The sequence below is a fragment of the Drosophila miranda genome, chromosome 3, assembly GCF_003369915.1.
Source record: "Drosophila miranda strain MSH22 chromosome 3, D.miranda_PacBio2.1, whole genome shotgun sequence".
Classification (NCBI taxonomy): Eukaryota; Metazoa; Arthropoda; class Insecta; order Diptera; family Drosophilidae; genus Drosophila; species Drosophila miranda.
The window spans coordinates 20,041,637-20,056,590 of record NC_046676.1 but is presented as its reverse complement, the minus strand read 5'-3'; the positions used below and the strand labels follow the sequence as shown (position 1 = coordinate 20,056,590).

At 51.0% G+C, this 14,954-nt stretch overlaps 1 protein-coding gene across 3 annotated transcripts in view; it reads left to right on the top strand.

The window, feature by feature from the left end:
* The window catches only part of LOC108159716 (la-related protein Larp4B), a 50,187-nt gene that overhangs the window by 29,802 nt on the left and 5,431 nt on the right, over positions 1–14,954 (top strand). For all 3 annotated transcript variants that reach the window (XR_004472378.1, XM_033390701.1, XM_017293236.2), the window contains 3 exons: positions 1,596–1,648; positions 3,616–4,795; positions 5,043–6,557. Coding sequence is in view for 2 of the 3 variants with exons in the window: in XM_033390701.1 (XP_033246592.1) it covers positions 3,725–4,795; positions 5,043–6,557 (2,586 nt within the window). In the remaining variant the exon portion in view is untranslated. The remainder of the gene's footprint in view (positions 1–1,595; positions 1,649–3,615; positions 4,796–5,042; positions 6,558–14,954) is intronic.

Here is a 14,954-nt window from a genome sequence, read left to right as displayed (position 1 = left end):
TTTGAGTATTATTTTGTTTGTGATTGTGATTGTGCGGTCAAGGGTGGAGGTCCCTTCAGTGCTGTGAGTCTTTCAAAGCGTATCCTGTGTGCTCTTAGTGACTCGATTCCAGAGACAAAATAACAACACAAATTATGAGGCCAAGGCTTAAAGGATATCCTGTGTATCCCACTGCAAAGCCGGGCGACTTTATGGCGAATGTTGATTAATTTGCTGCTTCTATCGCTGCACCACGAGGCAGCTCTGAGCTCCGCCCGGCAAGGCCTTAAGCCGCTTGGCCAGATGTCTCTGGAGTCCCGTCGGCGTCCCCCTTTGCCCCCCAGGACGACACATATCACGCATACGCTCCGTGCACCAGACAGACGACCGATGGCCACTGAATGAATCTCACACTTAAGTTGTTTTTGCTGTTTTGTTGCAGGCCAAAGACGTCAGCAATTGCGTGTTATTTTCGATTTACAATTTTCCATTTCCCCATTACGTTTTTACGTTTTTCGTTGGCTGTGATTACGCTGCGGATTTGTACGCTGTCATCAGGAAAAAGCTATCATCTATAATCGTTGAAACTTGATAAATGATGGGATGCCCGCTGTGCCCCTCTCGCTGAGGGCCTGAGTGTCCCATAAATAAAGCATAGCCCACTTCTCAGGGCAGGCACCCCCCCCGGGCTCGCACCCTCCTCGTGTCCTCTGATGGGCCTGGGCACAGGACTGCCTAATTAGCCGCCGAGGAAAATATACCACCGCTAATACACGCACAGAAAGGCAATTAAAATTTATACTTGGAGAACCCCGATTAGGGTTTTTTAGCCTTAACTAAATCTTACATTTAATCACACCTAACCGGGTCCATAGACTATAGCCAGTGCTGCCGCAGGAACTGATAGGATGTACCTTTTACTGTTTGTTAGTTGCAATGCCCACTGTACCGCATTGCCATAGCAGCAGCCGCTCTCTCGTTTTCTCTCTTCATCTCGCGCCTTTCGTGCTTTCCTTCGCCCACGCTCTCGCTCTCTCGATCTGTCGCGCTCGTGTCGAAGCCTCGCTGGCACTCGGCCCGCCCGTCCTCGTCTTTAGTCTGTCTTGGATTCCAGTTCTTCAATCCGATGCCGTCTGGAAGCGACCCGTCATCGTCTTCGAATCGGTCGTCGTGCTCTATCGCCTTCGAATGGGGCTGGTTAAGGTTTTAATAGTTCATATTTTGTTCCATAATGTTCCTTAAATGTGCGATAAATATGTGTTCTTCTTACGTCATGACAGTCCCTTCTGTTGACAGTCGTTTCTTAGGGATGGGATCGCTCTCCTTTTTCGAGGCATCATATCATCCTTGCTGCTGTCCTTCTCTACAGATCGGATCATCTTTTGATTGGGTTTTGCATACCAAACTGTACAGCAAGCGACATACATATATGTACATATATTACAAGCACACAAAACACACTTATTTTAGGTGCTATATTAACCAATTCGCTGCTGAAGAAGCCCAATAGCTTCTCTCCTAATCGGCTTACTGGTCTCGTGCCTAGTAAATATCGAATTCCATTGCTTATTCCCCAAAATAATTCCTAATTCCATCTCCTTTTGTTTTATTTCCAGCTTCATTGCAGAACTTTGGCATTTGAGTGCATTTCCTGGCAGATTAAATTATGGTAAGTAATACATTATTGATTTTATTTCCTTTTCATTGTGTGTGTGGTGTGTGTGCTTCTGGGCTCCCTTTTTCTCCACTTTCCACTTCGATTGCTTTCGATTTGATAGTTTCTTCGTGGTGGCCAAGAGCCTCCAAGAGCGGGAGAGCTCCTCCATCAATCTTCGTTTTGCAATTGCCCGCCTTTTGGGCTTCCTCTTAACGTGGCTTAAATGGCGTTTAATGGGAATGCACGAAAAAGAACACGAGACAAATTTCGGCATTTCACTATGAGCGAGGAAAGCGATTAATTCTGCAGCAAGACCACCCCCTCCCCCCTCAAAAGCAAACGAAAAGAAAGTCGGTTTCAGGGCGGAAGCGGGGGCATGCCACAGTAGAAAAACCCCAGTCAGTGTCAGCCAGGCGGCAAATGTGTCTTGTAGATGTCCGCCCTCTTGCCCCCCTGCCTCCTGCCCCCTGCCCCCTGCCCCACTTGGCCTTGAAGCTGTAGCCGATTGTGTGTGGGTGCAAGCAATTTATCTTTCACATTTTCCACTGCTGCGGTTTGTGGCTCCTTTTCTCCGTGCTCCCCCATGCCACTCTCTCTCTTCCTCCTCCTCCTCCTTCGCGCTCGGCAATTATGCGTAATGCGCATTTTTTCCGTTGCATACTTCGGTGGCAAAGGAGCACAGGTTGGGGCATCCTCCAGGCAGTGGCATGCCAAAAATTAATACAGCCACATTCCTTCTCTCTCTCGCTCTCTCCCTCTCTCTGTGGGGCAGCTTAAGCGTGAGCAATTCCCTGCCTTCGTAATTAAGTTGAACTTAATGGGAAAATGCCATTACCTTCAGTCCTGAACAATGAATTGGGGGATATCTATGGATTGCAGCCAGAGAGAGAGAGAGAGAGAGAGAGAGGGAGAAAGTCAGGTCTCTTTAGGGGGGAATATTCAGAACTTTGAAGCAAATTCAAGCCAAAACAATAATTTTGTAGGCTCAATCAATGATTGGTGAATATTTATTACAAATAATTTAAATATTTGCTGGAATTTCCTCGCATGGCCAGAATTTAGTGTTCCATGTGCTTCCTGTAGAATTTATCTAAAATCTATCATTTTTCCGCCATGCCATTTATCAATTTGCATGCATTTCCAATGTCCGGGGAGTCCTTGGGTCGCATCCTGGCCACCTGGCCACCTGGCCACGGCTGGATGCGGTGAATATGTATTTCCGTTGCGTTGCCTAGTTTCTGGCTGGAACCCGCGAATTTTCCCGGCTAATTTCCATTAAACTTGCCTTTGTTGCACTTCGAACAACATTTAAATTGATTGTGGGCGAAAGCCAAACCCCTGGCGGACGGCCTGGGCCATGATTGATTGGTTAACACTGAAAGCCACTTAATGCGGCCTGACCCTTCACCTTTTCACCTGACAGACTGACAGTTGACACAAATTCAAAATTCAATGATGGATGATGGATGATGGATGGTGGAAAAGGCAAAGGCATAAATCCCATGAGACGCAGTGGCCAATGCGGTGGCAATTTGCTTTTTAGTATTTCTAGAAATACAAGCTCCAATTTGTTCCCATTAAAGGCACTCTCCACTCCATAAGGACTCGCATTTGGCCCTGTTGCGCCTCCGTCTGTCCTGCCTTGCATAATTATGCATAATCAGATTATTCTGCCATGGAAACCATTAGCCATTAGCTGCCAACAGGCAGTCGACTCTTGAATGCTGGATGGGTGGGCTCTGGGCCTGGTCTGTGACTCGTTCGCACAACCTGTAAACGAAGAGGCACGAATTGAATGCACAACCCTTCGGGTAATCCGTGGGAATGGTCTCCGAAACGAGTGTGTCCGTTCGCTTAGGGGCAATTTGTGCCGAACATTTGTGGCTCTGAATGGCTTCCGAGTATAACTTTTGGCCTCCTTTATTCCCATTTGTCGAATCTGTGGTTCTTATGGCTCTCTTTTGATGTCTCGCTTGCAGGCCTTGATCAAGATGTTGCTGCCGTTGCCGGGCACGGCTAAGGACCTGTGCAGGACCACCAGTTCGCTCGCCAGCCACACAGCCACGTGCAGCTCCTCCCTGAGCCAGGATGAGGCCACCAATGCCGCCAATGTCTGCATCGACGGGACTGCAGACGACTGAAGTGCATGCCCATGCCACGCCGCAGCAGCAGCAGCAGCAGAAGCAGAGACTACACCAGACCCCGACAGAACCACTTGACCCCGACAGGAGTCTGCCACAGCCGAGGCACGCGACGCCCAACTCGAAGCTCCTGCCGCCCCTGGAGCTGTTGGTAGAGAACAAGATTAGCTACAGCGGCTCGGCCGTCACATATCACCACCAGTCGCCAGATCTCAGAGCATCCCCCCAAGCCCAAACCCATCCCCTGGCCCATTCCCATTCCCATTCCCATTCCCGAGCAGCCAACAAACGGAGCTCCCTTAGCAGTCCCTCGTCCAGCGAGGACTGTGTGAGTGCCGCGAGGGCGAGCGTATTTGATGAGGCCGCCGAGAGCTTCGTGATCAACTTTCCGGCAGAGTCGTCGGCCGCGTCGCATCACCAACTGCTGCCCCTGTCCGAGACGGTGCCCCTGCTGACCCACATCGAGGCCACCGTGGTGGACAAGCAGCGGTCCATTCGCCTCAGCAAGAACAGCGCCTCGCTCATCTTCACCAAGAAGGAGCTGGGTCTGGGCCAGGGCCACCACCAGAGACGACAGCACCACAGCAGCCTCTACGGCGCTGGCGGCGAGCGGACGACGCGCAAGACGACAAAGCACTTGCCGCCCACGCGCGGACATCAGCAGCGGCGCAGTCTGCCGCTTAGCTACAGCCACACGAACGCCGGCAATCTGGTGACCACAGCCGGCGCAAGCTACGCTCCCAACGGGGCAGGAGGAGGAGCAACAGCCGCTGCAGGAGGAGCTGGTGGGAAGCTTGTGCCGCACAAGCATCAGCAGCATCACGGCCTGGGCCTCACCTCACCCACGGCTACCTCTGGTGTGGGGGGCGCCGCGGCAGGCGCTGGTGGCGGAGGAGGAGGAGGAGGCGCCGTACCGCCCCCGGCCCACACGGCCCACACGGCCCGCAAGCAGCTATCCTACTCCTGGTACGCGCCCGTCTACAGTGCCCTCGAGGAGGAGCTCGAACAGGACTCGCGGGTGAGTCATATTTGCTTTCACTTCACACTTTTTGTATTACCGGCAAAACTGTTTATTCTTTTGAAAATTCAGTATGTCGCTAATTCAAAGTATATTCGATACTTCGAAAGTATTGTGAAATAGTCAAAACTGAGCAATCTAAGTGAGCCATGAGAAATCAGGTGAACAAGTGAGAAATATGAAAATCTCATACTAAGCCACCCTGTGGAAAGAGAATAATCGATTGTGTGTATTTTTGTTTTCCCAGGATTCGTCGCCAATTCACAATCTGGCCAACACAAAGCAGCACCAACGCTCCGCCAGCCAAAAGGCCCCGTCCGCTTCTGTCTCCCTGCATGCCACGTCCCACCACGAGCACGCCCACGAGGCCGAGACGGTGGCGCTGCTGGAGACGCAGACGCGCAACAAGATCATCATTTCCTCGGCGAATGGCGATGCTGGCGGAGCAAGCAGCCCCAGTGGCGGAGGAGGCGGTGGCGGCGGTGGCGGCGGCGGCGGCGGCGGAGGATCTGAAGGAGGGCTGGCTCCAGACTTGGAGAGCTCGCTGGGGCTGTCCGGGGGCGGACAGCTGCCACGACGGCGTCGCTTCGAGAACTTTCTCAAGTCCCTCGTGGGCCTCAAGGCCAGCAGCAACGGTCGAGAGCGGGAAAAGGATCGGGAGACTGGCCTGCAGCGTCCAGCCTCGCCGGAGATACGGATCACACGCACACCCTCGGAGCAGGACATGGTCCTCCAGGATCCGGCCGGCCCCCAGCAGTTAGCCAACGGGCATGGGCCCAGGGGCAGCCCCAGCATCAGCGGATCGAGCAGCTCCCTGAACGTGGTCCAGCACAAGCTGTGGCACATCATGCGGCGCGAGGGCAGCGCCAGCAGCCTCCACCAAGAGAAGTCCCAGTCCATTGTCCAGTACACGGGACTACGCAAATGCGAGACGGTCCTGGCCCTCACACGGCAGGGCCAGAGCCACAGCCGCAGTCAGAGTCACAGTCTGGGCCTAAGCCTGAGCCTGTCCCAGAGCCGGAGCCAGGGCCACTCGATGGCCAGCCACGGCAGCGGGATCTTCAACAGCGCCGGCGTCGAGCAGATACGACCCCTCAATCGGCTGCGGAACAGCGTGAACAGCATCAACGGCCATGGCGGGGGCGGGGGCGGGGGCGGGGGCGGGGCCACATGCTCCCGCTGCTCCAGCCTGCTGTCCTTGGCGGCCTCCGGGTCGCGCTACTCCCTGGCCAACGGATTCGTAGTTCGCCCGGACTCGCCAGCCGGCACGGAGGAGGAGCAGCCGCACATCAACGTGAATGCCCAGATCCGACTCAGCGGCGGAGCGGTGTCGGCACCCTCCAGCAGCCCCAGTCCCCCGTCCAATGTGACCACGGCCACGCTCCATTCCAGCTCCAACAACAATCTGTTCCACGCCAAGGAAGAGCAGCAGGATGAGGAGGAGGAACAGCAGCAGCAGGAGCAGGAGCAGTCGCCAGCGACTGGCGGGGAGCTCGATCCGTTTGGCATCAATCATGCCTATCCTTTGACCGTCAGCTCCCTGCTGTCGATGGCCAATGCCAATCATGCGGCCCAGGCCTGTTGCGTGCGGGACGGCATCGCCCTGCAGCGCCGCGAGATGCTCGCCTCCGTGGATGTCACACCCTCGGCCACGCCCACCAGCACTTTCCAGCCATTCACCTGCAAGCTGTGTCTGATCGATGTGGAGGATGCCGACGAGGCCATGTCCCTGCTGCAGTGCGACTGTCAGTTCTGTATCGAGGTGAGTAGTCGGGGCGTTGGGTGGTGTGTGTGGGGGGGGGGGTGGGCACTCCCCGTCAAGAAAATTCCATAAATATTCAGAGATCCTTGGATTCGAAATTCGATAAGATTCAGCGAGCACATAATCGTAAAAATGGGGAAATGGGGGGAAAAGTCCGCTAAGCCCCAGCAAGGGGATTTTCCTTTCCAAGCACACAGATACACCGCCACACAGATACACCGCCACACAGATACACCGCCACACAGATACACCGCCACACAGATACACCGCCACACAGATACACCGCCACAGGTGCATATGTTGGCTTTCTTATTGCTGGGGCAGGGGCTGTGGCAAGTCACTGGAGCACTGGAAAGAAATTGAAAAATGACGCCAAGGCAAACGTAATATTCTTTCGCAACCCAATGAAGGGGGGAGCTGGTAGCTGGGAGCTGGAGAAATGTGTGCGAGTTTCTGTTATTTGCCAACTTTCTGAATATACACATAAACTTGGTCTTTGGTGGCTTAAATTGCGGCTGCTGTCTGGTCCGACATTCCATTTGGTAATCACCTTTACGGCTTTTACGAGCACTTTAATTATGGCTTTGGTCTACAAACAGAATTGATGAAGTAAACTCGTAAAGGATGCGTTGGCCCATCTGAAACTGGTGAACATATCGCCTGAGACCCACAGAAAGAGCTTAAGCGCATATACCACTGCCTGGACCACATTGTATCATTAGTTTACACTCTTTGCCCTCATAAAATACTCAATACTTGGCCCGTAGGACGGTTAAACAAGCCGCCCGTCTTGCGGCAGCGCCCCTCGGTTCAGATTTTCTTTTTTCCTTTGGATTGCCTGACATATACATCGTATGTCAAATTCGTATGAAATTCGAAGCCTTCAAACTCAGCAACCCATCATCCCTTCATCTCTCTCTTACGATTCTCCGTAATCGAGTTGAGCTCGTCTCTCTCTCTCTCTCTCTCTCTGCACACGAGCGCTGCCATAGAACAGGCAAATGACACGAATAACGGACAGACACGTAAGGGAGAACGCCAAGCCAGCGAAAGATGCAGCCACTGAGGACAATCTTACGAGTCGACACATACACGATCATAGATCGCAAAGACGTTACGTTCTAGTTGCATGTCCAGAGGCGTTTAGATACTTGTCTGCCCCTGCTCGCAGAGTCACGAAGGTGTACGTATATTTTAGAAGGTTTACCTGCGTCAGATCCCAACTTAACTTCCAATCGAATGATGTCGCCCCCGTGCACGAGGCTGATCTCTCGATGTACGTACGCGCACTTTCAATTACGGTCTGTGGATCATGAAATAGTTTCCCCCAATCGGAACATTGAAGGGCTCTTACGACTGCGTCGAGGGGTGAGGGGTTCTCATGTTTATTCGTGACTTAATTCAATATTAAATTGCATCTCAAAGATTTCTCAGAATACGTGAAGTATTTCATTAATGGCTTCCCGTCCTGCCATTTCCAAGTAAATATCTTTCACTGCAGGTCAAAAGGTGAAGAAAAAACTTGTCAAAGACTAGGCCAATGATCATCATCGTTTCCATCTGCACCAGCATCATTTATTTCTACAATTTGCATAGCAATTTGCTCATAGAGCAAGAATTTAATATAAAAGATGAAAGGAAGGAAGACGAGGGCAGGCAGGAACAGGTGCGCTTCAAGGCTTTAAGGCTGGAAGGCTGTCCTTGCAGCTCCTTTTTTGCCCTTGCAAAATGATTAAGTAATTTGAGACAGGCGCCCCATGGAGCTGCAACACTGGAGCCTCTACGCAGCACAAAGTGCAGGCAGAATTTTAAATAATTAAGTAAATGATTGGGCCATGGCAGGAGCAGCTCTGGTTGCTGTTCCTTAGCATAAATAAATTAACAAAAATTCACACGCTTAAGCAGCAGAGAGATGCTCTCAGGGCACAGGAGACGCGGGCAGTCCCTCTACACTCACACATCCTGCGAGACGCAGAGAGCAGGTGTTGCGACCATGCCATACCCTCCTCTGTTCTGGCCTGAAATTGACGGATGGAGAGACATACATATACTTGGCTGAAACGTGGTCGGATCGCTGGCCGTACGTGAGCTATTGGCCCGGGCCCTGCCTCACGTCCTTGGGGCGTGTCCGATGGCTACAGATGTATGGGAGTGTCAACTGGTGCCGGGTCAGGGCTCCTTCAGTTCGTTGGCGCTGTTGAGGCATGCCGCAAATTATTGGCAAACATTGGCCATACATTCGCGGCATTCGTCTAATTGAAAAGGCAAAACAAAATTCCATTTGTTTGTTTCTCAATCTCCCCCTCCCTCGGCCCGTCGCTGGAGGCAGCCTCCAGCTTGATGCCTGTCTCGCTCCATAAAACAATTTTGATTCACTGAGTTGACAAATTTCCCGTGGAAAAGCAGGGGGAACGGGCGATACGAGATCAGCAGAATGGCCAGAACAGCAGAATGTCGGGAATATATGATATTCTTGCGTGGAATGGCACGGAGAACGGAGCACGGAATGTTACTCTTGTGCAGCATCATCATAATTACATTTAGTCGAAGGCTTGGGGCATGCCACACACGCGCACACCCAACGCAAGTGGCTGCTAGATGTTCTATCTATTGGGGTATCCCTAAAAGCAGAGACAGCTCTTCACGAGTGAGAAAAAACTCTCTCCGGTGAGAGTTACTGCTTCCTGCGGAGTGCAGCGACACTGGGGGGCTCAAGGGAATGCTCGGCAAGTGCCGAAAAACAACATATGCACATGCATGTCGTGTGCATGACTTGCACAGATTTCCCTGCAATCCCTTGACTTTCTCTGTCGAGTGGGAGTTGCATTCAGCTTTTGTTCAAGCCCAGCACTTCTCTTGACATCCTGTTCAAACATTTTGCAACTGGCTTCACCGGAAGCACACACACACACACACACACACACACACTACACACTACAGTCTCCACGTGCCACTCATAGTTCTCATAGTTGCTGCTCTGCTCGTCGTCCCCCCCACTTCCCCCCTGCCCCCAGGCTGCTCCTCGTGAGCATGAAAAATGGCGACGCTTATTAAACATGCTCCAATGGACAGGCAACGCTGCATCCCAGTCCCATTTCCATCGAGGGCCGGAGGATGAACAGGGGACCCTAAACTGGTGGAAATTTATGCGCCAGCGATGAGGTTTAAGCTCTGCCATTTGATGTGCTCGAGGAACGAACGGATTCGTCGCCCCCCCAGGAGGTGGCGCCCATCAGTCTGAGTTGGAGAGTCGGAGAAACAGAGAAAGCTTGAGAGAGAGAGAGAGAGTAATACATTTAGAACGAGCTTAGAACAAGAGAGACCCTCAGACAGAGGCAAGGGTAAGGGGCTGGGTATGGGTATCGCATCCACTTAGTGGGTCAGGTCAGACAAAAGAGAACCATCGTCGTCGTCTGGCCTTAATTTCCTGTCCTCTTCAGCACCTTTAGGGCCCCCTTTGGTCGGAGTTTGGGCCATCCGTCCAGGGGTTAAAGCCAGCCCAGACGCCGCAGAGAGGGCAACGTATTGAAAGGCTTTCCACATTCCATTTTTGCACGAGTACATTTGTGCCTGTTCTTTTGTGAGAAATGCTGAAAAGGCCTCTCTCCCTGGGGTCTGCTCTACTATTTGTTTGGCTTACATTCCAACTCTTTGGCCGCCTCTCGGGGCCATACTCATTTCTGCAATTTGTTTGTTGTTGTGCCTCGTCTGTCCCTTTCATTACTCGGCGATGTGGCAGGATTTCCCTTTCTCCTCTGGGACTCCTACTTCTTTGTTGTTAATTGAGATGCTCTCCCGCCCCTCCTGCGGTGGCGCTGGCCACAAGCTGAAAAGTAAATTAACACGAAAAAGCGCGCACCTGGAGCTTGGCAGATGAGAAGCTGCTGCACCTGCTGACTGTATCCATAAGTGGTAACAACACACACACACACCCACACACACATCTGTGTGAATGAATGGCATTTACACATGCGAGTGGAAGAGGGAGAGGGAAGGGAAGGGAAGGGGGTCTGTGCGAAACGAGAGATTCAAAAAGAAAAGCCAAGCGAATCAACTCGCGAGAGCAATTAAAAAGCTTCACAGCAAATTGCTGTCAAGTACTCAAAATTCAAACGAGAGAAAGCGCCAGAAAGAAGGAGGGGGGGGGGGGGGGAGATGGGAGCGAAGTTGGATTCAGGCAGCAAACAAAATTACAGAGAAGGTTTAATTAGGGGTATACGAACATTGGTCGGAGCTTTAAATCGCATTTGAAGAATATTGAATCTATTACCCCCCTATGTAAAGGGGGGTGTGGTGGCAGCTCCTGCATTCACAATGCCAATGGTAATTGCAAAACTAATCTCCTCCTCCGGAACAACCTCCCATAGAACTTGTATGGCATCAATCTAGGTTCAATCTAGAAATGCAAATTCCCCATTCAGGGGATAAGTAGCTGAGAAAACCCGACCTCATTCGATTATGCGACTTGACGGAAGCCCGTAAAGTGTCGAATATAACTCCATTCAAGGGCGTAGTGAGTGCACCCTTGGATCTAATTTGAAATCATTCTCGGAGGCAGCTGCGGGAATGATTTCATTTGGACTTGGGTACATTTACTACCAACAGAGCCAAGAAGCCCCCCCCTGGTCTGACAGTGGAAATTTATGACTGCCGGCTAGAGAGAGAGTGGCTTTCAGGGCAGACATTCGCTCTATGCGGAAAAACAAATAAAAAGCCAGAGAGCACGTGACTGGCATGGACCAAACAAAAAACTGCTTGTAATATGTAAATGTTTATGGCCGAAGAGACTCGCGAAAACCGCACCCGAAGCGGCTGCAGAGGGAGGGGCATGGGCAGGGGCAGGGGCACCCCTTGGCCTTTTGGTTATGAACCTGCTCCCCCCTGCTCTGGGGGCCCCCCCGAAAAGAGGTGCCAGCAAAAGCAATTTCCTCTTTAGCTTCAGCTTTTTCTCGTCGTGCGGCTTGCAGCTCATCTTTTCCCAGAATTAAAAAAAAGCACTACAACTATACAACAATAGATTTACGATTTATTAGGGATCTGTCCCGCAGCTGTTGCTGTTAACGTGTCGAAAATTGCCCAAATCCATTGAAGAATATAGCCCCAACCTTTGGCCTGTGTTTTTGTTTCTGTTCCGCTCATTTGGTATGCAAATGTTTTGTTTTTCCCGTTTTTCTGTTGAAGGAAATTGAAATTTCGGGCGCGTGGCAAATTGCCTGGCAAATGTTTGTTCCTTCTTCTGTTTTGTGGAGCGATTAGTGCAGCAAATTGGCAGTGAAATTGCAAAGGCATCATCATCTGCTGGGGGCCTAAACCTCAACCCTAGTGTCCTTCTTCCATCTCCATCACTCTATTTGTGTGTGTGTGTGTGTGTCTGGGTCTGGGCTGGACAAAGCGGAAGTGTTGGACTCATGAATGGCACTGAAAGCCGACAACTGCATTGGTCAGCTGAATGGCTGGTAGTCGTTGGTCAATTGCCAGTGCCTGCAGGAGGGCCTCAAAGTTTTGGCCACATAATGAGCGGCATGTGGTCGATGGCAAAGGGATGGGAAAAGCTGCAGCAGTCGCTCGACATAACAGTCGCCTCGATTGCTTTGGCAATGTCTTTCGTATGGAACAATTATCAAAGCTGCTTGGGAACTCTTGGGGTTTGTTTCAGGGATTTGTACGATGGCCGAATAGTTCTCCTGAATCCTCAAGTGTTCTGTCATAATTGCAGAATAAAAAGTTATATAAAGACAATTCAAGTCTTGTTTCGCGACAAGTCCGTGCAAGCGTTAGATCGTTCCCGAATGGCAAGCGAAGCTTTGAGCGCGAGAGCAGCTTTGGTGCTGCTGCCAGCCGAAAGCAAACGAAAAAGAGCGAGACGCAATCTCTTTTCGGCGTCTTTTTTGCTCGGTGCGAGTCGTTTGCTTGTCTTCTCTTCTGACGTGGCGGCAAAGCGCACTCAGTAGAGCTGAGCGTAGGATAAAGATAGAGAAAGGGAGCGTCATGAGCCAGGCAATGAGCAAAGTAACGGTACATTTAAAGCTGCTGCCGTCTGTAGGCAATGTTTCGGTCATCGATATGGAGATGGGGCTTCGGAGTAGTTCTGACAGCCACCCCGTTTTTGGGGGGGGGGGACGAGCAGCAGCAGGTGTTCTGGCCCAGGCATCTGATGATGCAGAGCAGTGCAGGATTCCTGCATTTCCCGCAGGCTCTGATTGGGAGTCCTGTTCAACAGGGGGCGGGTTGGTGGTGGCTCTGTTGCATTGGCTTGTGCTTGGGGCCTTTTGAGGCGAGTGCGGTGCGGTGTGGCTTCGATTGTAGTCCGAACACATTGGCTTGACGGCATTTCAATTGTGGCTCAGCTTTGAGCTGGGGCTGTGGCCGTGTCAGTAGCTTCTCAAAATGGAAATCTCTGCCGGCGGGGATTCCAATGCGCCCCCCCCCACTCATGGATCCTTCAAAGGGAATCTTGCTGTACGAGTATTAAAGAGCATCAAGTAATGCTGGAATAGTGGCAAGTGGAAGAGCCAGCTACTTGCCACAAAGTTTGCGGGCGAATGCACCGCAGACATTCCATATTTCTGTTCTCATTTTTGATGACATGCAGCACAGAAGCGAAACAAGTTGCAAACAAGCAAAACTTTGCCCCAAAGAACGGCCGGGTAGCGGGGAGTGGGTGGGGGATGGTTGGCAACAAAAGTTTGTTCGTTGGCGCATAGAAACCGCTAGTTGGTGTTTGCTTTACAGCTTCCTTTCTTTCCTTTCGTTTCGCTTATTTTTTGTCTCTCTCGCTGGGTATTTTATTGTGGGACGAGCATAAAACTTTGCCATACGAAAGTTTCGGCGGAGTTTCTCCCGGAGAGTAAGATGTGCGAATGCATATTGCGGCAGGCAGGCAGGGAGGGAGGGGGCGAAAACATGTAACTGGATCTGGTTAGGTGTGTGCTTTTATATCATTTACAGAGCTCGAATATTTGACTTGCTCTCTCTCTCTCCGTCTGTGTCCGTCTCTCTCCGCGTAGCAGCGACTTCCCGGCCAAAAATGGAAAAAGTTTCGTTGGCTTTTGATGTGTGCGTCGTTTTTTTCTTTACTTATTTGTATTTTTATTTTTAATTGACTAAGTTCCCTTCAGGATCAGGTGTAAAACTTTGGCAAAAGTGCACCCTTCGCTGTCAAATTGAATTTTGATTCAATTTGCGATGCCGTCGAGGGCTGACAATGTTGCCAAATTGCATTTGCACATTTCACACGTGGCTGCTGCAACATGTTCCTCTCATTTCGCGACATGTCGCATAAAGGCACGCGCCAGCGACTGCGACTGCGACTGCGACTGCGACTGCGACTGATGTACATCCCCACATATGCTGCAGCAATTGAATTCCAGCCATCGGAGATGAGTAAATGGCTAGCGTGCTCCACTCTGGTGGAGGCACGACCAGTCCCCAGTCGTAGAATTTAATTCCCAGCATACTTTGAGCTGTGGACGAGTCTGTTCTCAGCGAGTGGCGGGTCTCGTTTACTTGTCTGTCCGTTGTTCTCGTTATTTACCTATTCTAAATAAATTTTGGGTAGCTCCGTGTAATATTCTGAGAACTGCTTTCCTCACAGCTGGAGAATGCAATTTCCTGCTGGCAAATCAGTTCACTAAGAACAGCCATTTCATTCGCTGAAATGAAACAGACCAGTCATACCAGTTGCCAATGCAAATTGCAATATTTGTCAAATATTTCTGGTCGATTGAGATTTGTCTAGACCGGAAATGAAACCCAACCTTCCGTGGCTCCGCGCTCCTTCTGCCAGAGGATGTCGTCGGTCACTGAACCAGGGACCAGCAGGTGCTAGCGTTTTGGGTCGACTGTCCGTATCATAGATACCCCCTTTTCGTGCTTTCCCATTGGGCTGTGCCTCTTAAGGTTTTAGCATAATTTAAATAAATTTTCAACTAAAAAATACAGACGATGAAAGGAAGGATGGAAAAGCGACTTAGCGGCAATCCGCTTAGCCTGACGTAAAAATTTTAAATTAAAATCCCAGCGTCAACGTTTTTTCTATTTTCCCTTCCGTTTCGCTTGAAACGAAATAGTTGGGGGGCTCTGGAGCTGGGTGTTTGTCGTGGACCGAGCATTTGCAATCAATTGAAATTCAATGCTCCTGCCGGGGCGGGCGGGAGGCCATTAACAACGGATCCGGAAGTGGAGCCTTGGACATGCAATTTAAATTCAATTTTTCCACACAAACCGAAACAGGGCGAAAAGGTTGTTTGCTTGTTTAGTGCTGAAACCCTTATGACAGCCAGGACATGTGAGCGGAATAGCAAGAGGGGGGAAGAGGGGGGTAGGGGGGAAGGATTCGAACTGTCATTGAAGCGGGAGACTCCTGAAATTGTACTGCTAGTGGCGAGGAATGAAGGA